This window comes from Bufo gargarizans, chromosome 4 (assembly GCF_014858855.1).
Source record: "Bufo gargarizans isolate SCDJY-AF-19 chromosome 4, ASM1485885v1, whole genome shotgun sequence".
NCBI lineage: Eukaryota > Metazoa > Chordata > Amphibia > Anura > Bufonidae > Bufo > Bufo gargarizans.
The window spans coordinates 334,456,141-334,484,093 of record NC_058083.1 but is presented as its reverse complement, the minus strand read 5'-3'; the positions used below and the strand labels follow the sequence as shown (position 1 = coordinate 334,484,093).

At 47.5% G+C, this 27,953-nt stretch overlaps 2 protein-coding genes across 7 annotated transcripts in view; one reads left to right on the top strand and one right to left on the bottom strand.

Moving 5' to 3' along the window:
* Positions 1 to 201: 201 nt before the first annotated feature.
* ADAT2 (adenosine deaminase tRNA specific 2) lies at positions 202 to 27,892 on the bottom strand. 4 transcript variants are annotated; one of them, XM_044288656.1, is made up of 7 exons: positions 27,786 to 27,892; positions 18,912 to 19,040; positions 11,509 to 11,613; positions 8,191 to 8,341; positions 4,944 to 5,050; positions 681 to 753; positions 202 to 592 (listed from the first exon to the last, which is right to left on the bottom strand). In XM_044288656.1, exons 2-7 carry the CDS (start codon positions 18,969 to 18,971, stop codon positions 561 to 563), a joined length of 528 nt encoding a protein of 175 aa, XP_044144591.1. In that variant the 5' UTR covers positions 18,972 to 19,040; positions 27,786 to 27,892; the 3' UTR covers positions 202 to 560. The 4 variants fall into 4 exon arrangements, with proteins under 4 accessions (XP_044144591.1, XP_044144590.1, XP_044144593.1 ...); XM_044288655.1 differs by having other exon boundaries at positions 18,912 to 18,989; positions 27,786 to 27,854; XM_044288658.1 differs by lacking the exon at positions 27,786 to 27,892 and adding an exon at positions 27,756 to 27,774 and having other exon boundaries at positions 18,912 to 18,989.
* Positions 27,410 to 27,953, top strand: part of PEX3 (peroxisomal biogenesis factor 3) — a 45,596-nt gene continuing 45,052 nt past the window's right edge. The window contains exons 1-2 of one of the 3 annotated variants that reach the window (XM_044288654.1): positions 27,470 to 27,511; positions 27,612 to 27,717. The gene's annotated coding sequence lies outside the window, so the exon portion shown is untranslated. Of the gene's footprint in view, positions 27,718 to 27,815; positions 27,928 to 27,953 lie in introns of those variants that run through there. The other 2 variants (XM_044288651.1, XM_044288650.1) reach the window with 2 other exon arrangements.

Below are 27,953 nucleotides of genomic sequence, written 5' to 3'. Positions count from 1 at the left end.
GTTCAGCTGTCCGCCTGTAAGTGCGGAAGCGAGCGGAGCGGAGGCTGAACGCCGCCAGACTGATGCAGTCTGAGCGGATCCGCCTCCATTCAGACTGCATCAGGGCTGGACGGCTGCGTTCGGGTCCGCTCGTGAGCCCCTTCAAACGGAGCTCACGAGCGGACACCCGAACGCTAGTGTGAAAGCAGCCTAACAACGACATAAAACAATATATTTATTTCAAATTGGAACTATAAAGACCTAGATTATATTTCATTTGAGGCTAAGTGTATATGTAGCAGTGGTGACCTCTTCTGGTCTAAAAGTGATGATTGCTGTCACGGTCTGGTTTTAAGAAATTAATATAAATATGAGCAAACACAAACTAGGACACTTGAAATCCGTGCTCTGCCATTCAGGAAGAGTTTTTCTTTAGACTCCAATTAGAAAAGCACTAAAACAGCAGCACAGAAGAAGGTAACAGTCAAGGACAAACAGGACGTAGACGACGTGAAGGTGAGTTTTGTGCCTGTTGTACTTGATCAGGTAAAAGCGTCTTCCAAACTGAAGTGGAAATTGGTTTAGTCTTTTTTTCGGACTTTTGATTTTGGTGCTACAAGCGAAAAAAAGAAGAGATATTATTTTTCAATCATCTTTGTTAATATGTACAGTATAAATACCAAAATGTGGGCGATACCGACCATTAGGGTTTTCTTGCTTGTAAAAGGTCTTCAACAGCTCCACGGCTTTCTCAGCTTTGTATCCTGGTATGCACTAGACAATACATAAAGTCACAGGACTAAACACCCGGTTCCACTTTATTTTACTAAGGCTACTTTCATTGTTAATTCCAGTATTGAGATCCGGCAGAGGATCTTAATAGCAGAATTAAACGGATGCGTTTTGATTTTGCATATCAGGATGCCTCTGTTCTGTTAGGACGTGGTGATGTGAAATCAAAACGGATATAAACAGATCAGTCACTAACTATATTGAAAATCAATGGGCGACGGATCTGTTTTTTTAGGCTCCATAAAATACGGATCCATAATGATTGACATTGTTTTCAGTGCCAGAATGCTGACAGAACAGATCTCTTTCCATTCAGAATGCATGAGGACTAAACGGAACAGGTTTTTCTGGTATTGAGATCTGCCGGATCTCAATACCAGAGAACAAACAACGTAAGGGCTTATTCACACGACTGTTGCCCCTCCGTGCCCGTGCTGTGGACCGCAAATTGCGGTCCGCAACGCACGGGCACCAGCCATGGGGTTGCCGCATGCAGATCGCAATCCCATTCACTTGGTGATCCGTACGTTTCGCAAAAAGATAGAACTTGCTCTATCTTTTTGCAGTGCGGATGCACGGAACGGAACCTATGAAAGCAATCTGTAGTGCTTCTGTAGGGTTCTGTTCTGTGGTTCCGTATCTCGGGATTTGCGGACCCATTCAAGTGAATGGGTCCGCATACGTGATGCAGAAAGCACACGGCCGGTGCCCAATGTATTGCGGACTTGCCGTATGCGGGCCGCAATACGGCTACGGAGGGGCAACTGTCGTGTGAACAAGCCCTAAGTGTGAAAGTAGTCTAACAGTGTTTCCAATAAGTAAAGTACCCCAATACGTAATTCATCTTCACTGATGTCCACACTGAACAATAATTACTAGTACGTAGTCCTCTGTAGTCCTACCCACATGACATGAGAAATATTTTGTGGTTAGCAGAAATAGCTCACCTCTCAAGGAGCACGGGCCAGAAGAACGGAAAACTAAATGGTGATGTGAACCAAGCCTCACTCTGACGTCTGTCACTCTATATGCATACAATGGTATACATCGCTCATAGGCTCCCGCTCAGTGGTGTATCTACCAGGGAAGCGGCTGCTTCGGGGCCCCAGCTCAGAAGGGGCCTGGGAGCAGAGGGCTGGGGACAAACAGTAGGCAAATGACAGCAGCACCATTCAGTTTATTTTGCAAGGCTGCCTCCTCTCCCTGGTCCGTGTGGCAATCTCAGCCCCAGCTGTGCTCCTATTCCCCATTGCTGAGAGGAAAATGAGCATCAGGATAAAAAGGGGTGCGCTGATTGGCTGGTGTGATCCAAGGGGAAGAGACCTGTGCACTCTTAAACAGAATCTAGCAGGAGTCCTCCCTCCTCAGGTTAGTGGACCATCCTTCCACTCCCTGCACTAGTTGTTTCCTCATGCCCCTTATACTCCCCTCTGCTTCCAGGTGCCTCACTGCTCCCCTCTGCTCGTCTCACTGCTCTCAGGTGCCTCACTGCTTGCCTCTGCTTCCTCCTGCCCCTAGATGCCTCCCTGCCCATTGGGTCCTAACTTCTTCTCTCCTCCCAGGTTCCTCGATGCTCCCCTCTGCTTGTCTCACTGCTCCCTTCTGCTCACAGGTGCCTCACTGCTCCCCTCTGCTCCCAGGTGCCTCACTGCTCCCCTCTGCCCCCAGGTGCCTCACTGCTCCCCTCTGCTTGTCTCACTGCTCCCCGATGCCTCACTGCTTGCCCCTGCTCTCTCCTGCCCCAGGTTCCTCACTGCCCCTGATGCTCCTTCCTGCCCACAGGTGCCTCGCTGCCCCCCTGATGCGCCTTCCTTCCCCTGATGCTCCTTGCTGCCCCTGATGCTCCGTCCAGCCACCAGGTGCCTCGCTGCCCCTGATGCTCCGTCCAGCCACCAGGTGCCTCGCTGCCCCTGATGCTCCGTCCTGCCCCCAGGTGCCTCGCTGCCCCTGATGCTCTGTCCTGCCCCCAGGTGCCTCGCTGCCCCTGATGCTCCGTCCTGCCCCCAGGTGCCTCGCTGCCCCTGATGCTCCGTCCTGCCCCCAGGTGCCTCGCTGCCCCTGATGCTCCGTCCTGCCCCCAGGTGCCTCGCTGCCCCTGATGCTCCGTCCTGCCCCCAGGTGCCTCGCTGCCCCTGATGCTCTGTCCTGCCCCCAGGTGCCTCGCTGCCCCTGATGCTCCGTCCTGCCCTCAGGTGCCTCGCTGCCCCTGATGCTCCGTCCTGCCCTCAGGTGCCTCGCTGCCCCTGATGCTCCGTCCTGCCCCCAGGTGCCTCGCTGCCCCTGATGCTCCGTCCTGCCCCCAGGTGCCTCGCTGCCCCTGATGCTCCTTCCTGCCCCCAGGTGCCTCGCTGCCCCTGATGCTCCTTACTGTCCCCAGGTGCCTCACTGCCCCTAATGCTTCTTACTGCCCCCAGGTGCCTCGCTGCCCCTAATGCCTTGCTGCTCCTTCCTGCCCCCAGGTGCCTCACTGTACATACTTTTAAATTTTCACATAGGGGCCGGCTCACCATACCCAGCCACTCTGCATCACATTCATTAAAAGGGTGCCCGTGCTGCCCAGCATCTGCCCGCCACCATACATTATGATGAGTTGAGCTGCCTCTTCTGCCTGCCTGCATAGCGCACTGCATGAGGAAGGAGGAGGGCAGAGTCCAAGTGGTTCACCCTTTCCTCCTGAACTTCACAGACTGGGAGTGGAGAGGAGGAAAGGCCAGGTACAGCAGCAGGCAAAGTCCTGAGTGTGCAGCCACAGGCTGCCATCCCAGTCCCACCAGCCTCCTATATAATAAAAGGCATGCATCTGTTATAGTATAGGAGGCTGACAGAGGCTGGGATGGCCACCTGGCAGCTGCATGCTGAGGCCTTTAGCATGCAGCTGCCAGGTAGCCAGATCACAACCTCTGCCCAATCCTTTCTCTGCCAGCCTCCTGTACTATAGCATGCGGTACAAGGCAGCCTCCCCTTTCTGCTCGCTGTTTCGCCATCTACTAGTGCTTATTATGGCACTAGTAGATGCCATGGGTGCCATGTACAGCATGCTATAGTACTGGAGGCTGGCAGAGGAAAGAGTGGGTACAGGTTGGGATGACAATTCCTAACACCCCACTTTCACAATGTTTTAAATAAAGATAAATAAACATAAAAAAAAGTGTCTTCACTATTAAAAAGTAAAAATAATTTTCATGCACGGTGTATCCCGTGACTGAAAACTATCAAAACACGATTCAAAATTTTTGGGGTTACCCCATTAGTCTGGGTTCAGACCTGAGCGTTTTACAGCGCGTTCCTACACACTGTAAAACGCTCAACAAGGAGAAACCAATGCTTCCCTATCGGCATGGTTCTCACCTGGGCGTTTTACAGCGCGTACGATCGCACTGTAAAATGCCCGACGCCCCAAGAAGTTCAGGAGCTTTTTTGGGGCGTCTTGTCGCGCGTTCCCGTACATAGACTTCCGGGAACGCGTGACAATGGGTGTTCGCATACTACCGGAGCCGCGTATGTGAGACGCCGGAGAATCGCACATACACAGCGCTCAGGTCGGGACGCTCAGGTCTGAACCCAGCCTTAGTGATCAAAAATTGGACCAATAAAAACTGCAGTTCATCGACCAAAAAAAAAAAACTTCAGCTCTTTAGGCAGAAAATGGCCATACAAAGACAAAATAGTTTTTTCAAAGGTTTTATTTTAAGTAAGTGAGGGGGGGCCCTGTAAAAATTTTGCTGTGGGGCCCAGTCAGTTCTAGCTACGCCCTTGGTCCCACTACTGGCTCCCGTCAGGTGAATGGAGCCCTATAGATAGATTTTGGATGCAGGTTTTTGACTTGAAGCTAGAAGTGGATCCAGCAGGAAGGAGAAGTCCTTCCTTTATATTTCTCATTCCAGTCCAACATACTTCTGGCTCTGGCTTAAAAAAACTGCATCAAAATCTGCCACAAAAAGCTGTATGTGACATCGCCCTAAATAAACAAACACCGAAGCCACCTTCTCCCCTGAACACCAGGAGGACCATTTTATCACTCCTTATAATGTCCCACTACTCTTAGAGTTATCCTATGTCTTTATGTGGCTGTACAATGCATTCAAATGTATATAATTATATTAGGTTCTAGTTCCTGGTTTTCAGGAGGTACAGAAGGTACTTTACTATGTCATGAAAATGGATCATCATACCTTGAATGGAGCTCCTGTGTTTGGTATACTATTTTCAGCAACATTCAAAATGGATCCACATCCGCCAAATCGTTCATTACAGCAACCATATACCACTAAAGGAATTCCTGAGTCAGTGTTAAGGATACATTCAAGAAAATTTTAGCAAAGGTAAAGGCCTTGAAAAGCTCCTGGGATAAGGTCTCTATCCAGTGAACACTGTGCAGGTTCCAACAGCCCAACAACTGCATCCATATTTTACCAAGTGTACTTGTAGCGATGTTGCCCAACGATTTACTAAATTACACTGGAATGACTGTTGGTATAAAATGTCTTTCTTCATGCATATTATCACACTCCAGTTACAATTCTGTTTGGCAGAAAATGGCTCACCTCTCAAGGAGCACAGGTATATTCACAAGCTCCAGGGTTAAAGCAGAAACTCATATGAATGGGGTTTGGAGAAATCCATGCCCATGCTGCAGAAACCTATGTACAGCTGTGGAGTGGAACTGTTCTTATGTTCATTATGTAGGAACAGTGATTTTAATTATTATTTTTTTTGTAACACAGCAGCAGAACTAGGTACATTTATCCTCTGCTGTGGTGTTACTACTTCTTTGCTACTTTAACACTAAGCACCCTGGAGACTGGGAGATCTGGATTGTTTGGGCCACACAAACTGGGATTGCTGATGTACATCTGCTGCTATTATTTTTTGTAATATACTTTAAGGGAAATGTGTTTATTTTGACTAGAAAACAGCCTGTAAAGTGTCTTCCTATCAACACTCTGAGCGTTACTAAGGAGAGCCTGTCATCGGCATATACTGTATGCTCAAGGCGGCCATGTTTAATTGCAGAGGCAGGCTTCTCAGCCTGCCTTTTATGTCCCTACATGTGCCCTGTGCTATTTGTGACTTGTCCCTGCTCAAGTTGCTGGCAGTTCTGCTAATTGCTATCTTCCCAGCAGTTCTACTCTAACATATTTCTGAACTGTAGCGCTCTACGCTGGCAAAAAGTATACAGGTACATAGCAAACTAACTGTCAGTGGATCGCTGCCTATCTGCCCTTGTACTGTTGGGAGTTTAGTGTTGGTGCAGTATGTTAGAATGGAGAGGGCTGAGTGATTTGCCTGGTCACATGAACCTCCATCAGCAGCCATCTTGTGGACAGGATCCCTATGCGGACAGCAGAGAAAATTTGCCTAACAAGGGGGCAATGCTGGTTTATGAAATATGGCAAATGGCACAGAATAAGAACAAAGGGGGTCATTTATTATACTGAAATATGCCTATGTTAGGCGTATTTCAGGCACAGATGATAATCTGCGACTTTTCCCCACTCACCCCAGGTCTAAAATTGTGGGCGGGAAAGTGAACGGGCCAGTAGGAGTAGAAAATGGTCTAAATGTAAGCCAGCTAGGAAGCTGGCTTACATTTAGACTGGCGCCGGATGCACCAAAGTTATGGAGAGGCCGGCAACTCTTCATAACTTTGCCGAATCTACCGCCAGCTATGGGGCTTTATTACTACCGACGTCTAAAACGCCGGTCTTAATAAATTACCCCCAAAGACTATATTAGTAAGTGTCATATAGTCATCTTACCTTTACATTAGTCACAAGTAGCCTGAAAGTGGCTAACCCCTTTAAGAGTTGCTAGCAATCAGCATTGCTAGCAAGTCAGAAAGGCAGGGGCAAGACACACATATGGCACATGCAGGGAGGCAGGGGCTGTGGTAGGGTGATAAGAGGCAGGCTGAGAAGCCTGCCTATGTATTTACATATAGCTGTCTTCAGCATACAGTAGACGCTGAAGATGGCCTCTCCTAAGCATTACTCAAAGTATTAGTAATAAGACACTTTACAGGCTGTTTTCTAGTAAAAAATATATTTACCTTATAAAGTATATTAAATAATAATTAAAATTATTGTTCCTACACAATATAAAAAAATAAGAATAAACAGTTATGATGTATTTACACAAGGCAATTATCCGGCAGATTATCGGAAACGTACGTTCCTGCGAACGCTCGATCCCATCAATCTGCCCTTCTAAATGTGCCACAAATCACCCGATGAACGAGCAAACCTGTTGTTTGTGCAGGTACCACCAATTATCGTTTCTGGGCAGCAGATCGTGCTGTCTAAACAGTGATCTGCTGCACAGAAGCCATGAATCTATATGAGGACAAGGGATCACAATAGCAATCCCTTATCCTCATACAATGAAAGAGATCATTACATGTAATTCATGTTTTTGTGTTGCCATTTGCTTAGAGCCATAATTTTTCATTTTTCAGGCTATAGTCTTGTGTTGGACGAGGTGATGTTTTTATTGCTACCATTTTGGGGTACATAAGAGTTTTTGATTGATTGATATTATGTTTTTGGGGAGGTTGAGCTCACAAAAAAATCAGTTTTGGCGTAATATATATTTTTTTTTACTGACATAGTAGCCCCAGCTACAGGGGAAACACAATCCCCACAGAGGCTGTACAACATAATACAGCGCTGTACAGCCATAGTGCAGGGCTGATCGAGGTCTATGGAAGACCCGACAGCGCCTGCATTCTCCCGGCCAAGGCGGTCACATGACCACTGGACCGGGACAGGAAGCAGCATAGCGTTGAGCTATGATCTAGAAGGCAGGGACACCCGGGAACGGTCCCTTCCTTCTCTCTGGGGTGTCCTGCTGTCACTGACAGCGGGCCCCCCCGCTCGGCAGCTGCACAATTAGCGTGCAGCTGCCATCTCTGAATGGACGTTCCAGAACGTCCATTCAGAGATAAACCAACCGCCCAAGGATGTTTATAGTCAATGGGCAGTCGGGAAGTGGTTAAAGGTTAACTCATTTCTGAGAGTATACACACAGTTACAAAGGGCAAAATGCTGGTGAGATCTGTGATATGTGAGTGTGAAACTCCCAGTGATGATGAACTCTGATCTGTAGAACTCTCTGACTGACATGCCAAATAAATTCCATTAGGGGAAGATCAATTATTCTGTGAAATCTTCTCCTGACTCTTTTTTTATGAGGAAAAAACATATATTTTTTAAGAAAATCTCCTTCAACTGATAAGAATCAGCAGCTACCTTGTTGTGCATCACAACAAGCTTTCATCTCCACAAGAAGCTGGAAACTTGGATCTGTCTTGGTTAGTAAATCTTTCAAACTTCCAAATCAATAGTTAGAAGTGGAAAACCTGTAAAATAAAGATTCCATTGATGCTACAAATATTGTATGTATGTAATGCAGAAAGGATACGGAGTAGACGTAGAGCACCGGCACACATGATGCATGGTTCCACTGTCACATACAAGATGGTGTCTTCAAAAACTTCTGTGGAGCTCTTGCCATTCTTCTCACACCAGTCCAGTACCTGATCAATTGCCACCATTTCTGCATGACGTGTGGCCTGCAGGATGAAGAATGTGATATGGGGTAAACAAACATATATTACATGGATGATCTAATCTTTTACATTTATAGGGGGAATCCAATGTAAATGATCTTCTGTCACACATCCATGCGAGGAGATCATACTGGTGAAGTGATATGGCTTCACCACTGACTGGCAAAATGTTACTGGAAATCTGACACAATGTTCAAAACAAGCCATGATTGATATGAATGTCCTTTTGCTTGGAATGTAGTCAGGTTTTCAGTAACAGAAATGTATGAGAAGTGTCAAAGAGGGGTGTGTATAGGGAGAGATCTGTGAATCAAGCAGAGCCAGGCAGGTAGAAGACTGAGGGAGCCGCTCCTGTGACTCTTCTCCCCATTCCCCGATCCTCTTCTCTGTAACACAGCAGCAGCACCCCAAAAAATCTCATGGCACTACAATGTATGGTTGTAGAAAAGGTCAGATTGACGCTAAGTGAAGTGAAAATTCGTTGTATTTAATCTGTTATGAGGGTGAAGTTAATCATTGTTACATCTGCACTATGTGCCAGTAACAGACATAATGATCACCTTATACCCATCAGCCATAACATTAAAAGCTAATATAGTGTAAGTCCCCTCCTTGTGTATGTCCTGGCCAAAACGGTTCTGATGCATCGAGGCAGGAACCTCTGAAGGTGCCCTATGATAGCCGACACAAAAACATTAATATCAGATCCTTTAAAGAGCATCTGTCTGCATGATCAACCCTATTAAAGCAGGCATATTGCCTGGTAGGGTTGATCAGAAATTGGAAATCTTGCAGTTTATGGTGCATCTTTTTGAGGTTTTGAGCTGCACACTGATAACTAAACTGAGGTGACTTTTCTTGCTGAAATAGAAAAATCTCTTTAACCTGTTCTCAACCGCCCACTGTAAATATACATTGGGAGCTGGGTACTAAAAGATGGGGCCTGCTCTCAAGTGCAGCGGGTGCCATTGCTGCTGGGAGCTGCTGTTTTAAACAGCAGACACCCGAGGCTAGTGTGTGCAATCAACGATAACATGAATCGCACATATTTAACCCCTTGGTCACATGTAACCACGGCATCTGGCATCTCAAAAACCAGGAGCATGAGCTCCCAGCGATTCAACGTCTCCCCCTAGTGGGGATCATGGGAGCCGGATGGTTTGTGTAGCAGCCTCGGTCCTCGTGAATGTTTCAAGGCTGCGTGTGAAGACCCTTCCTGTGGCAGGGCTCCATAGGAACATAATGAACTTCTCATCTAATGATTGCTTGTTCAAGTTCCCTAAGGGAACTATTAAAAAGTGCAAAGAAAAAGAGAAAAAAATAAAAATAATTACATTTCAAATCACCCCCCTTTCCTCAAAATAAAACATAAACATAATAGGCATCACCACGTGCAAAGACGCCCGACTATTAAAATATGGCAAATGGAATCGAAAAATAAAATAAAATAAAAATAAAAAAATAAAAAAATCGCCGATTAGCCATTTTATAGTCACTTTACCTCCCCCAAAAAATTTAATAAAAAAGTGATCCAAAAGTCTTACTCCAATGAAAACTACAGGTCATCCCTCAAAAAATGCGCCCTCACACAGTTCAGTACACATAAAAATTAAAAAGTTATGGGGGTTTTAATATGTTGAGGAAAATAAAAGTTTTTTTTATATTAAAAAGCAAGAAAAACTGTATAAATATGGTACTGTTCAAATCGTACTGACACTGAGAATTAAAGTAACTGGTTAGTGTTACTGCATAGGAAAAACTGTAAAAACAAAACTCATAAAACTGTGGTGGAATAGTTTTCCCACTACATTGTACAACCGTAAATGGTGCCATTAAAAAAGTACAACTTGTCCCGCAACAAACAATCCCGGCTATGTGAATGGAAAGATACAAGTTTGGCTCTGGGAAAGCTGGTAGTAAAAAACGAAAACACGGAAAATGGCCTGGTCCTAAAAAAGTTAAATGGGGTATTCCAGTTTTGTGGTACTGATCACCTATCCTCGGGATAGGCATATCAGAATTATGGGGGTCCGATTGTTTGTAGGAGTTGTGCCTCTTGTGCAAGTGCTCTGCCCTCTTTAATGTTTGCCTGCGCGCCGTCTACATTGAAGTAGTGGTGAAGGGTAATTACAGCCTTTCAAGTGAATGGGATAAAATGATGGCCCTTCTTGGGTCAACTTGGGATTTCTGCCACAAACTCCTTTGTGTTGCATTCCTCTGGATTTTTGTGATGTATTTTTCGCCATGTAAACATACCCATTTAGCTGCCATTTCTCCCATCAGTCATACAATAAAAAGTCCTACAATTATTAAATAGTGTGGAGGTAGTTATTAAAAAGAACCTGCCACTTCTGTGTCTATTATAGTAAATACTTGCATTCCACATAAAAAACAAACAATGCTGAAGCACCTTTTCTCATAGCTTTCCCTGTGCTGCCCCTCTGCTGTCCCTCCTAGAAATGTATGAATAAATTGAGAACTGGGTGTAATCAGTTGACGGTGTGTCCCTACACAGTCTGACATGGTCCAAACAGTCAGTGCCATATTTGTAGGGACAAACCTCTTTGACAGGGGAAATGGTAACACCCAGTTATCAACTTAGTCATACATTTCTATAAGGACTAACAGAGGAAATGCACCACACAGAGTTCTAAGTAAAGATGCTCCAGACTTGCTATCCATGGGGAATACAAGTTACTAAAACAGACAAGTCAAGAGTGGTGACAAAATCCTCTTTAAAGGGGTTACTATTTAATTAATATTGATGACCTATCCTCAGAACAGGACATTAATATCAGATCGGCAGGGGTCCCGGGTGTCAGACTGATCAGCTGTTAGATAAGGCCGGCGCTCTGTGAGCGTCGCGGCCTCTTCCTAGGCCATGTGATGTCACTGTACATCGGTCACGTAGCCTAGTTGCAGCTCAGCCCATAAAAGTGAATGGGGCTGAGCTGCAATACCAAGCACAGCCACTGTACTTTATCCCTGTAACAGCTGATTGGTGGGGGTGCCTGGACTCGGACCCCCGCCGATGTGATAATGATGACCTATTAGTACTCATGATCAATGCCTGGATAACCCCTTTAAGTGAAATTGGTGAAAGTAATACTATTGTACAGAGTATATATAGTTAGTTTGTAAACAGATTCTGCTACTTTGCTGCAACATACATTTTTTGTTTCATTGACTTCATTTCTTCCTTTCCCCACTATTTGTTTATCATGGACCATGAGACATCCAACAGGAACTTCACCATTATCTAAGGCATCTTGAGCCTGAAATTGATGAGAAAACATCAACTATTACATTATAGTCAATTGAAATACAAAACAAACAAAAAAAGATCAAACCGCAGTGTCATGTGGAAACCATCAGCAAGCTACACATCACTGATCTCTAACATCTCACAACAGCATCTAGGTCGCTTGCTGACACTTTCCAGTTAGGTCAGGTTTCTACAACCATAGTGGCTGCAACCGCCAAATTCCATGTAATGTTACTGAACTGAACCCAATGATGATCCTATCTTGGTTCAGGAAAACTGCAGGTGGTCCAGGTGTTCCCCCCACAATACAGACTATAAAATGCAGGCATATGCCTGCGTGAAACTCATTTTACAATCAGCTGTTTTACTTATGTGTAAATAAAGAACAATGTCAAGGTAGAGCTTCACTTTAAATAACAATCTAAAACCTTACATTTGTGATTCTTAAAGAGGATGCCCAGGCCCTAATAAAATTGTGGGGATAGCGATGCATGGTGTGCAAGTGAAGAAAGATGATAATTACTCTTACCGGTAATTGGATTTTCCGTATAGCCTCCACAACGGACCTTCAGCAGGAGGGTACCCCGCCCCCAGGGACAGGAAACGACGTAGAAAGCAGAAGAATAAATGCCTCCTCCCCATTACCTTCTCCAGTAAATACCAAAGGAACCAGGATGATGCTGAAGAAGCAACCTTTTATTTGTAGGGAGATATAAATCAAGTTATAATAGACAAAGTATGTAAGAAATTAATGGGTGGGAAAAAACCCAGTGCCGTTGTGGAGGCTATACGGAAAATCCAATTACCGGTAAGAGTAATTATCATCTTTTCCGTACGCCTCCCACAACGGCACTTCAGCAGGAGGAATAACAAAGGAATCCATTAGGGGGGACTGCCGCAGACAGGACTTTACGTCCAAACGACAAATCCGAGTTGGACTGAACGTCCAACCTATAATGGTTAAAAAAGGTGGAAGGACTAGCCCACGTAGCGGCCTGGCAGATTTGTGACAAGGAGGCGGAGGCAGATTCTGCCCAGGAGGTGGAGATTGCTCTGGTTGAATGGGCCTTAAGGCCCCCTGGAGGAGTAAGACCCTTAACTGTATAGGCCATTGCAACGGTCATTCTTATCCAACGGGCTATAGTAATTTTTGAAGCTGCCTGCCCCCTATTTTGGCCTGCATACTGGACCAGAAGACGGTCGGATTTTCGTAGTCCTTTGGTGGCTTCCAGGTAGCCCAGAATACATCTACGTACATCTAGATGGTGAAAGCGTCTTTCCCTTGAAGACCTAGCCCCTGCGCAGAAGGAAGGTAAGGAGATCTCTTGCTGGCAGTGGAATTTAGAAAAAACTTTCGGTAAGAAGGAGGGCTCATGTCTCAGTACAATCCTATCATCAAGGATGGTTAGATATGGAGGTCTGCATGATAGAGCGTGGATCTCCCCCACCCTTCTGGCTGAAGTGATAGCTATGAGAAAAGCGGACTTAAAGGATAGCAACCTGAGGGGGATTGACTCAAGAGGTTCAAAAGGGATGGTCCATAAGGACAGAAAAGACCAAATTAAGGTCCCAAGGCGGAACCGTGGATCTAATAACTGGGTGAAGTCTGCTGGCTCCCTTTATGAACCTCTTGACCACATCCAAATCCGCTAGTCTCATATCCAGGAAGGCACTAAAGGCTGAAATTTGGACTTTAATAGTACTGACACGAAGACCTTTTCCCAGCCCTTTCTGAAGGAAGTCCAGGATTACCCTCATATCTGGGGGAAGAGTGGGATTCCAGGATTCCTTGGCAAAAGAAAGGAAGGCTTTCCAAGTTCTCCAGTAGATGTTGGAAGTTACTTGTTTTCTGCTAGAGAGCAATGTGGAAATGACTGCATCCGAGAAGCCCTTGGACTTCAAAATGGAGCGCTCAAATTCCAAGCTGTCAATTTTAGTTGGCTGACTGCCGGATGCCAGGCTGGGCCCTGATGGAGAAGGTCTGGAGACAGAGGAAGGGTCCAGAAGTCCCCCTTGGAGAGGTTCAGAAGGAGGGAGAACCAGGGCCTTTTGGGCCAGTATGGAGCCACTAGGATGACATGGGCTCGTTCCTCTATTATCTTTGCCAGAACCTTTGGTATCAGCTGGAAAGGAGGGAACGCATATAGCAGACCCAAAGGCCATGGACCCGGTAAGGCATCCACTCTCACCGGATGGTCTCTCGCCGAAAGGGAATAGAAAAGGTCCACCTGTTTGTTCTTCTGGGAAGCGAAGAGGTCTACTCTTGGGACTCCCCATCTGCTGCAGATGTTCTGGAACACTGCTCTTTTGAGGCTCCATTCCCCTGGCCAAATTCTCTTCCTGCTCAGGAAGTCCGCTAGCGTGTTCTCGCCCCCCTTTAGATGGACCGCGGTTATGGACTGAATGTTTGCCTCTGCCCAAGAAAAGATCCGAGATGCTATTCGACAAAGGGAACTGCTCCTTGTGCCCCCCTGCTTGTTGAGATATACCACCGTGGTGGAGTTGTCGGAGAGGACTTTTACATTTTGTCCGCGGATGATTGGAGCCAGGGATTTTAGGGCCAGAAATACAGTCAGAAGTTCTTTGGCAGTTTGAAGAAAGGGGAAGGGTCTCTGCGTCCCAGGATCCCTGCAACAACTGACCCTGACAATGGGCTCCCCAGCCTCCCCCACTTGCGTCTGTTGTTACTACAATTTGATTGAAGAGTCTCCAAGGGACCCCCTTGACTAGGTTTCTCTCGTTCAGGCACCACTGCAAGGAGAGTCTGACCCCTGGAGGTAGGGTAACTCTTTCTTCTAGGGAGAAGACGCTTTTGTTCCACTTTTTTAGTAGGAATTCCTGAAGAGGTCTCCCGTGAGCCTGGGCCCATCTCACCGCAGGAATCGTTGATGTCATGAGTCCCAGAATCTTCATAATCCTCCGGAACATGACTTTCGTCTGGCTTGAAAAGACAGAAATTCTTAACCTGATGTCCCGGACTTTTTGTTCTGGAAGAAAAGAGGTCATTTGGGTGGAATCCAGAAGAATACCCAAAAAGATCATCTTTTGGCTGGGTGATAGATTTGATTTTTCTAGATTTAGTTTCCAACCCAGCGACGTTAAGGTCTCTAGGACGAACTTCACCTGTAGCTGCAGTTGAGTCGGGGAGGCTGCTGTAATGAGAAAATCGTCCAAATAGGGTATGAAGCTTATCCCCTTCTGGTGAAAAAAGGCTGAAATTTCTGCAATGATCTTTGTGAACACTCTGGGTGCACAGGCCAGGCCAAAGGGTAACACCTGAAACTGGAGATGGAGAAGACGCTCCCCTTGAAAAATGGTGAAACGTAGATATTTTTGATGTTTCTGATGAATTGGAACATGGTAATATGCGTCCGCCAGGTCGAGCGTTACCATGGAGCAGCCCTGGGTTAAAAGGTTCACTGTAGATTTTACTGTCTCCATCTTGAACCTTTTGTATCTTATGTATTTGTTGAGGCCTTTTAGATTGATAATTGCTCTGAAAGAGCCATTGGGTTTTTTTATGAGAAAAATTGGGGAATAGAATCCCCTTCTTCCCTGGTCTGCTGGAACTGGAACTACTGCTCTTTTTTCTAACAAAAGGACAATCTGAGACTCTAAAAGATTGTGATCTGATTTTAACCTTTTGTTCAAAATAAATCTGTCTGGAGGGAGAGTGCAAAATTCCAGCTAGTATCCCTGATGGATTACATCTAGGACCCAGGCTGAATTTGAGATTTTTTCCCAAGCCGGGACAAACTCCTTCAATCTCCCCCCCACCGGACTGCTGGCGTCATTGGGAGGACTGTTTTGTGGATTTATCCTGATTAAAGAGGAAATTTCTACCTCTCCCCTTTGAGGACTGCCAAGAGCTAGAGGGATCCTTCTTCCTACGGTCCTGTCTACCCTTTCTTTGGGGGCGAAAGGAACGACGCTGTTGGAAGAACCTGGACTCTGGTGGAAACCCCTTTTTTCTATCAGAGGCCTTTTCCAAAATGTCATCTAAGACAGAACCGAAAAGACGATCTCCCTCACAAGGGATACTGCAGAGTTTATTTTTAGAAGCAGTATCACCTGACCAAGAGCGTAACCAAATTGATCTCCTTGCCGTATTAGAAAGAGCCGCTGACCTAGCTGATAACTTTACCAGGTCGGCAGAAGCATCTGCCAGAAAATTAGAGGCCTGTTTCAAAATCGGCAAGGAGGCCAGGAGATCCTCTCTGGGGGTGTCAGAGACCAGGTGCTCCTCCAGCTGGGAGAGCCAGAGAGACAGGGATCTAGCAGTATAGGTAGCAGCTATGCTAGGTCTCAACATGGCGGTATTGGATTCCCAAGCCTTTTTAAGTACGGATTCACATTTTTTATCCATAGTGTCCTTCAATAAGCCGACGTCTTCAAAGGGTAAGGCTGCCTTTTTAGAAATTCGGGCAACAGGGGCGTCAACCCTTGGAGTTTTATCCCAAAGAGCCGAATCTTCCTCGCTAAAGGGATATTTTCTTTTAAAGATTTTTGAAGTACCAGCCCTTTTTTCTGGGTCCTTCCATTCATCCCGTATAAGCTTACGGATCCTGTCATGGATCGGGAATACTCTCCTCTTCCTATCACCCAGCCCTTTGAAGATCTGATCCTGGATCGACTGTGACTGTCTAGTTTCTTCAATATTAAGAGTTAATCTTATTGCTTTTAAGAGGGCGTCAGAGTCCTCTACTGAGCATAACGGACCACTGATTTCTTCATCAGAGGAGGATCCTGAGTCAGACGAATCGATAATATCGTCGTCCTCCATATCCCATTCTATCTGGGGCTCCGAAACCATCTTAGAGGTGGAGGGTTTTTGGGAAAGGGATGCCATTTTTGATTCCACTGCTGAGCTCACTTCCTCTCTTATAATGGATCGTAAATTCTCCACAAGAGAAGGGGAATCCTCGATCATTATTTTGTCCGTACATTTCTGGCAGATAGGTTTTTTACTATGTGCTGCCAGATGCTTTTTGCAAATAGCACATTTTTTCTTCTGTGCAGATTCCCCACTCCTTCCAGATTCTCTATTCTGAAAAAAAAAAAAAAAAAAGGGCAAGGGCTCCCTTTTATTATAGGGGAAGGAGTGGGGCAACCGTCACCAGGATAAACCCTCAGGTGAAGAGTAAAATAAAATCACTCCAGAGGAGGAGGCTTACCGGACTGGGGGCCTTAGGGGCATCAGAAGGCTTCTCCTGCTGCAGAGACATGCTGAGGGATCCCACTGCTGCTCTGCTGGAGACACTGAGCGGCGTTTTCCTCGTTTCCCGCCGCTATTTGAATAATTTCCTGGGTCACATGACCTGCCGGCGCGTCACATGTCCAGCCGGAGTCACGTGACCGGGTCTCGCGAGATCCCGGCCCAGAGATCTTGCGCGCCTTCCGGCCCTGCAAGTGGCTACCTCCTGAGCCTGGTGCACCGTCCGGGGCTGCCTAAAGTAAGGACTTACGCCGAAAGCAAGCGGAGGGAGCCGTATCTCGCCCCCAGCGTCCGCCGCTCTGCCTCAGCCCTCCTGCCAAGCAGGGAATACTTACCGCAGGCTGGGCGCATGAAACTTCGGCAGGAGAGAACCTGCCCGCTTTCCACTCATCCAAAGGGACAGGAAACGACTGGAGAAGGTAATGGGGAGGAGGCATTTATTCTTCTGCTTTCTACGTCGTTTCCTGTCCCTGGGGGCGGGGTACCCTCCTGCTGAAGTGCCGGTGTGGGAGGCGTACGGAAAAAAAAACAAAAAACATATCCACCTGTTCTGGTCATCTGGCACGACTCCATTTCTGTCTCTTCCCCACCTAGCCTGGCCAAAAATGTTACCGCTGCCAAACAATCAGTAGTGACGTGTGCAGACACAGCAAGTGACTGCTGAAGCCATTGTGTATCTATTTATTTTTTACACCACCACTTTTTTTCAGGGCATGGGCAACCCCCTTTAAGGCTAGTTATGCCTCATTAAGGCTACTTTCACACTTGCGTTCAGAGCGGATCCGCTCATATAATGCAGACGGTGGCTCTGTTCAGAACGGATCCGTCTGCATTATATTGTTAAAAAAAATTCTAAGTGTGAAAGTAGCCTGAACGGATCCGTCCAGACTTTACATTGAAAGTCAATTGAGGACGGATCCGTTTGAAGATTGAGCCATATTGTGTCATCTTCAAACTGATCCGTCCCCATTGACTTACATTGTAAGTCTGGACGGATCCGCACGCCTCCGCACGGCCAGGCGGACACCCGAACGCTGCAAGCAACGTTCAGGTGTCCGCCTGCTGAGCGGAGGCTGAACGCTGCCAGACTGATGGATTCTGAGCGGATCCGCATCCACTCAGAATGCATTAGTGCTGGACGGATGCGTTCGGGGACGCTTGTGAGCCCCTTCAAACGGAGCTCACAAGCGGACACCTGAACGCTAGTGTGAAAGTAGCCTAACATGTCAGTGTTTAGGTCAGTAATTTCCATCAGTGATTGTGAGCCAAAATCAGGAGTGGAGCCTCAACAGACAGAAGGTATAAGGGAAAGATCTGCACCTGTTCTGTGTTTAGACCAACTCCTGGTTTTGGCTCACAATCACTGATGGAAATCACTGACGTGTGAATGAGGCATTACAGATGAGCAATAGCAAACTTGTCTATGTTTTGTCTGGTAACAAGATTTCAAATAAACTGCACTTGTATAGTGCCCGTTCACAATCCATTTCTCCTGCATACCTATCCATTTCACTCCAGGTGCACGTACTGACAGAGGTGCACCTAATTTATGACGAGGTGTGCAAATCATCATAAATTAGGAGCTTCCTCTGGCAGCGCAGGAGTAATCAATAAAAAATAATCCTCTTTTTATCAGTTTTCTATGCTAAGGATCAGTAAAAACCAGGTCACACAGGTGCTGTGTATGGTTTTCAAGGACCCATTTAATAAAATGGGCACGTTACTTCCGCAAAACTGCTGAAAGTTGTGCATGATCCCATGTTTTTTTTCCTGTGGACTAATGGTCTGCAGAAAAACAGGCACATCTGAATATGAATCTAGAACAGGGATCAGCAGCCTCCTGCACGCCAGCTGTTCTGAAACTACAACTTTCAGAATCCTCCTTTAACTTCTATGGGAGACTAGCTGAGTAAGTGTGCATGCTGGGAGTTGTAGTTTCACAGCAGCTGGAGTGCCGAAGATTGCTGAGCCCTGATCTAGGATTTTATGGATATGTGTGCTACCCTTGGAAAATGCAGACAGTACTCCGTGGCATTAAATAATAGCATGGGGTAATTCATTTATACTGGACGCCATCTCCTCTCACTCCATACCATTTGAAAGGCCTTGTCCATCCAACTTTTCATCTCTTCGGTCATCTCTGGTGGATCCATTCCTCCATATAATATGCACTAAAATCAGCAAATGATATTCAGTCCAGTTTCAGATCCATAAATCCATTCCTAAGAATACACCGATATTGTTCACATTTGCTCTGCAGTCACAGATTTTATCTCCTAATCTTCAACAGATTAGAACATGTAAAGCCAAGAAGAAATTCACACGGTGGGGCAGATTTACTAATCCTGTAGATGGCGTAAAATTAGAACCCTATCATAGAACGAGGTGCAATAGATCACTTGATGTGACGTCTTGTGAGAAAAATGCACCTAATTTTGGGGCCTATTACACCACATTCTAGGTACTATGGCATTAGTAAATATAAAATATTACCTTTGGCATTTATTAGGGTAAACTACATAGCTTTATGCAGTAAAAGATTTGCGGCACATTTTGATGTTAATCTTATTCCTAACAGTGTACCAGTACATAAAAGATGTAGATGCTCATTCACGCCACAAACTAGTATCAAGCAATCAGGAGAATAACCTACAACCGGCTATTTCTCATCTCAGACAATGGGGGCATTTCACTAGGATATGATCCCATTGTCTTAGAGGTGCGGGTCCCACCGCTGGGACCCGCACCTATATTGAGAATGGAGGGCGCACTACGCATGCACAGCCGCCCCTCATTCATTTTCTATGGGGCCGCCATAAATAGCCGAGCCCTGGCTCAGGTATTTCCGTCGGGCCCATAGAAGTGAATGGGAGTGGTGGCAGTCATGCGCGGTGGGGAGACTACTTGGTGGTGGCCGGACCAGAGTCCTCAGGCCACCACTTTGTGGGGCTCCATTCCCAATGTCCGAGAAGTGGGACCTAGTGATATGACCCCATTGTCTGAGATGACACAACCCCTTTAAAGGTACACCTTCCAGGCAATCATTTTTTAGCAATGCATTTTACTCATTTTGTAAAAAAAAAAAAAAAATCAATTAATCTTTATAAAAATATTGAGTCGTTTTGTTACAAATGGTTAACAGTTTTTCTAGCTCTGTGACTGGTACTTTCACTTGTTTCAGTCATCTAATAACCCTTATCTCTAAACTACTAAGAGGTCATAAACAATTGTTTAAGCCACATTCTTATCAGTAAGATAAGAACTGAGCTATAATGAATGTTTATAATGGTCAGAGATCAGGAGCCCGTCAGGTGGGCTGGCTGACAGAGCAGAGAGGAAATTCAGATCCTGCTATTAGAGAAACTCAACCCTGTACAGAGAAAAGGGCTCTGGACTTTTAATAAAATGATTTTTAGCTCAAAATGAGCACAATGCAATAATTAAAAAAAAAATGCCCCAAAGGTGTACATAGCCGTTAAAGGGGTATTTTAGTTACATTGCGTTATCCCCTATAAACAGGATAGGGGATAACTATTAGATCAGTGGGGGTCCTACTACTGGGACCCCTACCAATCACAAAAACAGGGGAGCCTTACGCCTTGAAATTAACAGAGCGGCCGGTCGGGCATGCCTGCGCCTGCTCCATATGGTTTATATGGGAATTCCGGAGATAGCTAAGTGATATACTTGGCTATCTCGGGAATTCCCATAGAAATGAACAAAGCGGCCATGCACATGCCTGACCAGCCGAACATTAATTTCAGGGGGTGCTTCACAGGGTACATGGCCCCCATTGTGATTAGTGGGGTGCTAGTGCTCGGACTCCGACCAATCTAATAGTTATCCTCTTAAACTGCTGATTGCTGTGAGTCAGACCCCCACTGTTCTCATATGGAAGACCTCTCCTAAGACTAGACCGTCAATATAATAATCCCAGAAAACTCCCATTTTCTTTTTTTCTGATCATTTGATTATTATAATTATTTTTTTAAACATAGCCAGGCCGTTAATAAAAATCTATTAATTGCCCACCTTTACTTTCCGGAATTCGGTAGGACAAAACATAGAATTTCTTCTTGTATCTTTGCTAGAATCTGCAATGAAAGCCCCTAACGGACCCTTTGCTGCAGATGTGAACCTAGCCCAAGGGTTTTATGCACGCAGAACTTTTTTTCCATCTAAAATCAATAACGAATCTCAGATGGTAATGACTAAAACGGATACCAAATGTACATAAATTAGCATAACAGGTGCTTAAAATGCAGGATCCGTTTTTTCTTTATTTTTCTGACATAAGAGAAGAACGAAAAACTAAATGGGATGAGAATTCTGTCATGGCGTAATGGACTTGTTTTCTATTTTCTGATATGACACGTGGTCCCAGGGAGGTTGTGGTGTGTCCTGATTTCAACTGTACCTGCGTCCTGATGATGCAGATGTCAGCTCCTGGCACCACCATTCACCAGTCTGTGTGCTCCCCAGCAGGCGTGATGCGGTGATGGTATTGCACCTGCTGTGGTGAGTGGGACAGAGCCAGTGGCATCGCCAGGAGGGGGGCCAGAGGGGGCCACGGCCCCCCTACATCAAGCTGTGCCCCCCCAACTAAAATGTCCCCCATTCATTTTGGTAATAGTTGGTCTATGCTGCGCTGCTGTGCACTGTGTAGGCACTAGGCAGCCCTACCGGACATCTTCTTCACATCTGATGATCTGAGTCTCGGACTCGGTGCAGTTGCGGTCTCACTCTCTAGTCTCCACCCACCGCCGCCGCGCCGCGTCCCCGGCTCCGTCCCCGGCCCCAGCTCCGCCCCCAGCTCCAGGACCTGACCAGTTGAGTCAGACTCAGTGGCAGTGAGACGAGCTGATTCTGATTCATTCATCTACTGGAAGCAGCTGCTTAAAGTCATATATATTTTTTTTCCAACTTAAATTCCTTATAATGCGATATATTAATATATAGTGCTCTTACTCATTTTGGTTGGGTCGTTTCTTCAAAAAACGGACTATTATAATATGTAAATGAGCTATCTACCAGCAAGTAGGGCGGCTACTTGCTCATAGCAGCCGCATCCTCCTTTTATAAAGACGCCCCCTTCGCATGTTGGTTCACAGGGCCAGCGAACATGCTCGTCTTCTGGCTGGCCCTGCGTTCAAAATCTGGTGCCTGCGTCGTAACGGTCTTCAGTCGGTGCAGGCGCACTGAGAGGAGGACGCTCGCTCGGCTGCTCCATCCTCAATGCGCCTGCGCCGATGACGTTACATCTACCCCCGGCGCAGGCGCACTGAGGAAGGAGCGGCCGAGTGAGCGTCCTCCTCTCAGTGCACCTGCGCCGACTAAAGACTGGTACAGCGCAGACGCCAGATTTTGAACGCAGACAGGGCCAGCCAGAAGACGAGCACGTTCGCTGGCCCTGTCAATCAACATGAGGAGGGGGCGTCTTTATGAAAGGAGGATGCGGCCGCCCTACCTGCTGGTAGAGAGCTCATTTACATATTATAAAAGTCAGTTTTTTTAAGAAACTACCCAACCAAAATGAGTAAGAGCATTATATATTAATATATCGCATTATAAGGAATTTAAGTTGGCAAAAAAAAAATATATGACTTTAGTGGGGTGACAGAAGCCCTTTAAGCCAGCCAGGCCCAGACTAGAGAACAGAAAGTGTGTGGCGTGGCCCTACCCTACCGATACCAAACAGACTGGACTGAGCCTGACCTAGTGGTGACGGTGTGTAGCAGGTTAACTTAATAATAATAAGGTACAACTTACAAGTAGTGACTGAGTGGACTGACCTAGGGCTCTTTCACACTTGCGTTGTCCAGATCCGGCGTGTACTCCACTTGCCGGAATTACACGCCGGATTCGGAAAAACGCAAGTGAACTGAAAGCATTTGAAGACGGATCCGTCTTCAAAATGCGTTCAGTGTTACTATGGCAGCCAGAACGCTATTAAAGTCCTGGTTGCCATAGTAGTAGTGGGGAGCGGGAGAGCAGTATACTTACCGTCCGTGCGGCTCCTGCGGCGCTCCAGAGTGACGTCAGAGCACCCCATGCGCATGAATGACGTGCCATGTGATCACGTCATCCATGCGCGTGGGGCGCCCTGACGTCACTCTGGAGCGCCCCGGGAGCCGCACGGACGGTAAGTATGCTGCTCCCCTGCTCCCCACTACACTTTACCATGGCAACCAGGACTTTAGCGTCCAGGCAGCCATGGTAACCATTCAGAAAAAGCTAAACGTCGGATCCGGCAATGCGCCAAAACGACGTTTAGCTTAAGGCCGGATCAATGCCTTTCAATGGGCATTAATTCCGGATCCGGCCTTGCGGCAAGTCTTCAGGATTTTTGGCTGGAGCAAAAAGCGCAGCATGCTGCGGTATTTTCTCCGGCCAAAAAGCGTTCCGGTCCTGAACTGAAGACGTCCTGATGCATCCTGAACAGGATTTCTCTCCATTCAGAATGCATTAGGATAAAACTGATCAGGATTCTTCTGGCATAGAGCCCCGACGACGGAACTCTATGCCGGAAGAAAAGAACGCAGGTGTGAAAGAGCCCTAAGTCTCTTTCTATTCTAACTAGAGAGATAAGATCTGACTCTGACTGAGTCTGAGAGGAGAGCTGGCTGGCGGCTGCCCCAGAATCTTCCTGATTTAAAAGTTAAAGGGGTTCTGCACTTTAATTTAACTGATGATCTATACTCTGGATAGATCATCAGCTTCTGATCGGCGGGGGTCAGACACCGGGACCCCCGCCGATCAGCTGCTTAAGAAGGCACCGGCGCTCCAGTAGCGCCGCGGCCTTCTCACTGTTTACCGACAGCCCACTGACGTCACGACTAGTATCAACTAGCGTGGACGCAGCTAAGCTCCATTCAAGTGACAGAGCTTAGCCGCGCTCAGGCTAGTTGATACTAGTCGTGATGTCAGTCAGTGGGCCGGCGGTAAACAGTGAGAAGGCCGCGGTGCTGCTCGAGCGCCGCTGCCTTCTCAAACAGCTGATCGGCGGGGGTACCGGGTGTCTGACCGCTGCCGATCAGAAGCTGAAGATCTATCCAGAGTATAGATCATCTCAGTTAAATGAAAGTGCAGAACCCCTTTAAAGTTACTGTCAGTGCAGCCTGGATGATTACAGTGTTTACTTTACCGTTTAGAGAAATCATGTTCAAATGTAAGCGGTGGGAGGGGGATCTGTGGTCTGTGGATGTCATGAGTCATTACACTGTTATAGGGGGGGAGGGATCTATAGATGATACTCTTATAGTGTTATAGGGAGGGGGATCGGGGGTCTTTGGATGTCATGACACTGTTATAGGGGGGAAGGGATCTGTGGATGATACTCTTATAGTGTTATAGGGAGGAGGATCGGGGGTCTTTGGATGTCATGAGTCATTACACTGTTATGGGGGGGAGGGATCTGTGGATGATACTCTTATAGTGTTATAGGGAGGGGGATCGGGGGTCTTTGGATGTCATGAGTCATTACACTGTTATGGGGGGGAGGGATCTGTGGATGATACTCTTATAGTGTTATAGGGAGGGGGATAGGGGGTCTTTGGATGTCATGACACTGTTACGGGGGGGGGGGGGATCTGTAGATGACACTGTTATAGGGAGGGGGATCTGTAAATGACACAGTTATGGGGGGGATCTGTGCCACTCTGTGGATGACACTGTTAGGCTCCCTTCAGACGTCCATAACAGCGGCAATGTGCGGGTCCGCATTTTTTTTCGGGAACGGAATTGCGGACCCGGAAGTGCGGGACCGCCTTTCCGTATCCGGCAGCACATCGTGCTGCCCTAAAGAAATGAATGGGTCCACAATTCCGTTACGCAAATTTCGGATGTGAGAGGGATCCCGATATGACACTGATATGGGGTGGATCTGTGGATGACACATAGCATGCGATGCTATAAACGGTATGTGTCATCCACAGATCCCCCTCCATAAGTGTCATCCACAGATCCCCAGGCAGCTAGGACATGTTGAAATCTGAGTGATTGGGGTTTTTCTTCCCTATTGCGGTTTTAGGTATTGGGTAAAGTATCGCAGCATTTCTAAGCATACTTGTGTAAATGTATCGTTGTTATAGCTGCCCCCCTACTTTTGTCCTGGCCCCCAGTGTGCCCCCCCCCCCCCCCCCCCAAAATTTTAAAGCTAGAGACGCCACTGGACAGAGCACAGGCCAGGGATCATTGCACCTTCGGTGGGCATCGTGGCTACTGGCGGGGAGAGTTTGATATGTGCTGTTCTTTGGGGGAATGAGGCTAGGTGAGTATTATTTTATTAACACTAAAAGTACTTCACTACTATGTGGGGGCAACACTACTGTAAGGGGCACACTAAGGGGATTGGGCACAGGGCCGGCCTTAGGTGTTCAGGCGCCCTGTGCGAGCTAACCTTGTGGCGCCCCCCCCCAAAAAAAAAAAAAAAAAATGCTTGTTGCTGGCATCATGGCATAGGCTGGCTGACTATCCAACCAAGTAGTTACCAGCCCTTACACCCCAAAGGCCGGTGTAATGTTATACTTCCCTAGTTCGTGAGATTTCCCTACCCTCGTCACTTCCGGTCGCACCGGACATGACGTGAGGAGGTGTGCAGCATCGCGCAGGCGCACAACGACAGGTTAGGGAAATTTCACAGCAGCGCATGCGCCAGGAGCCTCGCCGGCGGTTAGGGTAGGGAAAAACTATGGGCCAATTCGCAGTGATCGGATGGATGTTTTCAGCTGAACACCGGCCGACACTGCGCATGCACCGGGAGCCTCACCAGCGGTTAGGGAAGGGAAAAATGTACGTACGGGCCAGTGCTTTTTCCCTACCCTAACCGCTGGTGAGGCCCCCAGCGCATGTCGGCCGGTGTCCAGCTGAGAAAATTAGTTTCCAATGTAGTATTAATAACTAAACAATTAAATAATAAACATATTGCATTGTCTACTTACCACCAGGACAATAAGATGATCTGGACTCTGGCTGCAGTCTGGCTCTGGAGAATCCATTGTCACTCTCATTTTTCCCCCCCCCCAATCACTCTCATTATTTCCCCCCCCCCCGCCATCACTCTCATTATTCCCCCCCCAATCACTCTCATTATTTCCCCCCCCCCCGCCATCACTCTCATTATTTCTCCCCCCCCATCACTCTCATTATTTCTCCCCCCCCCATCACTCTCATTATTTCTCCCCCCCCCCATCACTCTCATTATTTCTCCCCGACACTCTCATTATTTCCTCTCCCCCCCCCCCATCACTCTCATTATTTCTCCCCCCCCCCCATCACTCTCATTATTTCTCCCCCCCCCCATCACTCTCATTATTTCCTCTCCCCCCCCCCATCACTCTCATTATTTCCCCCCCCCATCACTCTCATTATTTCTCCCCCCCCCCATCACTCTCATTATTTCTCCCCCCCCCCCCATCACTCTCATTATTTCTCCCCCCCCATCACTCTCATTATTTCTCCCCCCCCCCGATCACTCTCATTATTTCTCCCCCCCCCCCCATCACTCTCATTATTTCTCCCCCCCCCATCACTCTCATTATTTCTCCCCCCCCCCCATCACTCTCATTATTTCTCCCCCCCCCCATCACTCTCATTATTTCTCCCCCCCCCCCATCACTCTCATTATTTCTCCCCCCCCCCCCCATCACTCTCATTATTTCTCCCCGACACTCTCATTATTTCCTCTCCCCCCCCCCATCACTCTCATTATTTCTCCCCCCCCCCCATCACTCTCATTATTTCTCCCCCCCCCCCCATCACTCTCATTATTTCTCCCCGACACTCTCATTATTTCCTCTCCCCCCCCATCACTCTCATTATTTCTCCCCCCCATCACTCTCATTATTTCTCCCCCCCCCCCCATCACTCTCATTATTTCTCCCCCCCCCCCCCATCACTCTCATTATTTCTCCCCCCCCCCCCATCACTCTCATTATTTCTCCCCCCCCCCCATCACTCTCATTATTTCTCCCCCCCCCCCCCATCACTCTCATTATTTCTCCCCCCCCCCCCCCATCACTCTCATTATTTCTCCCCCCCCCCCCCATCACTCTCATTATTTCTCCCCCCCCCCCCCATCACTCTCATTATTTCTCCCCCCCCCCCATCACTCTCATTATTTCCTCCCCCCTCCCACTCTCTTTTCCACCTCTAGTGTAGCGTGGCCGAGCTCTGTTTGATCCGCGGTACAGGAGCATTTGTTTCCTGTACCCGGCCGGACTGACAGGAAGTGCACACTAAGTGAGCACTTCCTGTCAGTCCGGCCGGGTACAGGAAACAAAAGCTCCTGTACCGCGGATCGAACAGAGCTCGGCCACGCTACACTAACAGCACACAGCAGGCGCAGGCAGAGCCTCAGCCACTCAGGCAGCGCAGAATGAGGGGCGCCGCCCGCCGCCCGAAGTTTTTTTTTTTTAAAACCGCAACGTGCGCCCCCTGCTGAATACAGGGGAGGGGGAGGGGGCGGGGGCCCGCCCGCCCCGTGGGAAAACATAAGTGCCGCCTCGCCTGCCCATATTACATTGCGGGCTGTCGGCCGCCCGGCGCCCCTGTTGCTATGGCGCCCTGTGCGGCCGCACAGCCCGCACACCCCAAAGGCCGGCCCTGATTTGGGCATGTATAGATAGGAATTGGGAGAAGTCAGTGGCGTGTGTTAGTGTCAACAAAATTGCCATGGTGCCCCTGCTGTTGGGAGGTATGCTGGAGATATCACAATGCTGGTGGTAACATGGCTTCCAATTTGGCTGTCACCTGCAGAAACTATATTTTTTTTAAAAACTTTCCCCCATGTGCAGGTTCCCACCATGCTAACGATGGAGAGCAAAGCAACGTGTGCAGACGGGGTCAGTAGCAGAGCCCCGGAGGCTGGGCACTGGGGCACATGTGGTAGCAGCAGCTCAGGTAAAGCCCGGACCACGTGACATAAACATATATCATACCCTCCATTACCACATCAGCTCTCCGCTCACCTGCCTGGAAAGGCGCCGGTCACATGTTACCCCGGAACCAGGAAGCACGCACTCTGTATCCGGGGAACAGCTGGTCGGAGGCGCTGCGCTGTGTCCGCTTGATTCTGTACCGGGGAGGCGGAACTCTGCGGCTGAGAGCTGAGTATGAACTCTTGTCTATACATGACA

Bases quoted from the DNA above. Each gene is read 5' to 3' on its own strand.
- ADAT2 (XM_044288656.1), bottom strand. From the start codon at position 18,971: ATGGATCCACCAGAGATGACCGAAGAGATGAAAAGTTGGATGGACAAG. The intron at 8,342-11,508 runs GTATGTTGCAGC...TTCATCCTGCAG, and splicing joins AAGTCAATGAAACAAAAAAT to GCCACACGTCATGCAGAAAT. The intron at 5,051-8,190 runs GTATCCTTTCTG...ACACTGACTCAG, and splicing joins CGGTGCTCTACGTCTACTCC to GAATTCCTTTAGTGGTATAT.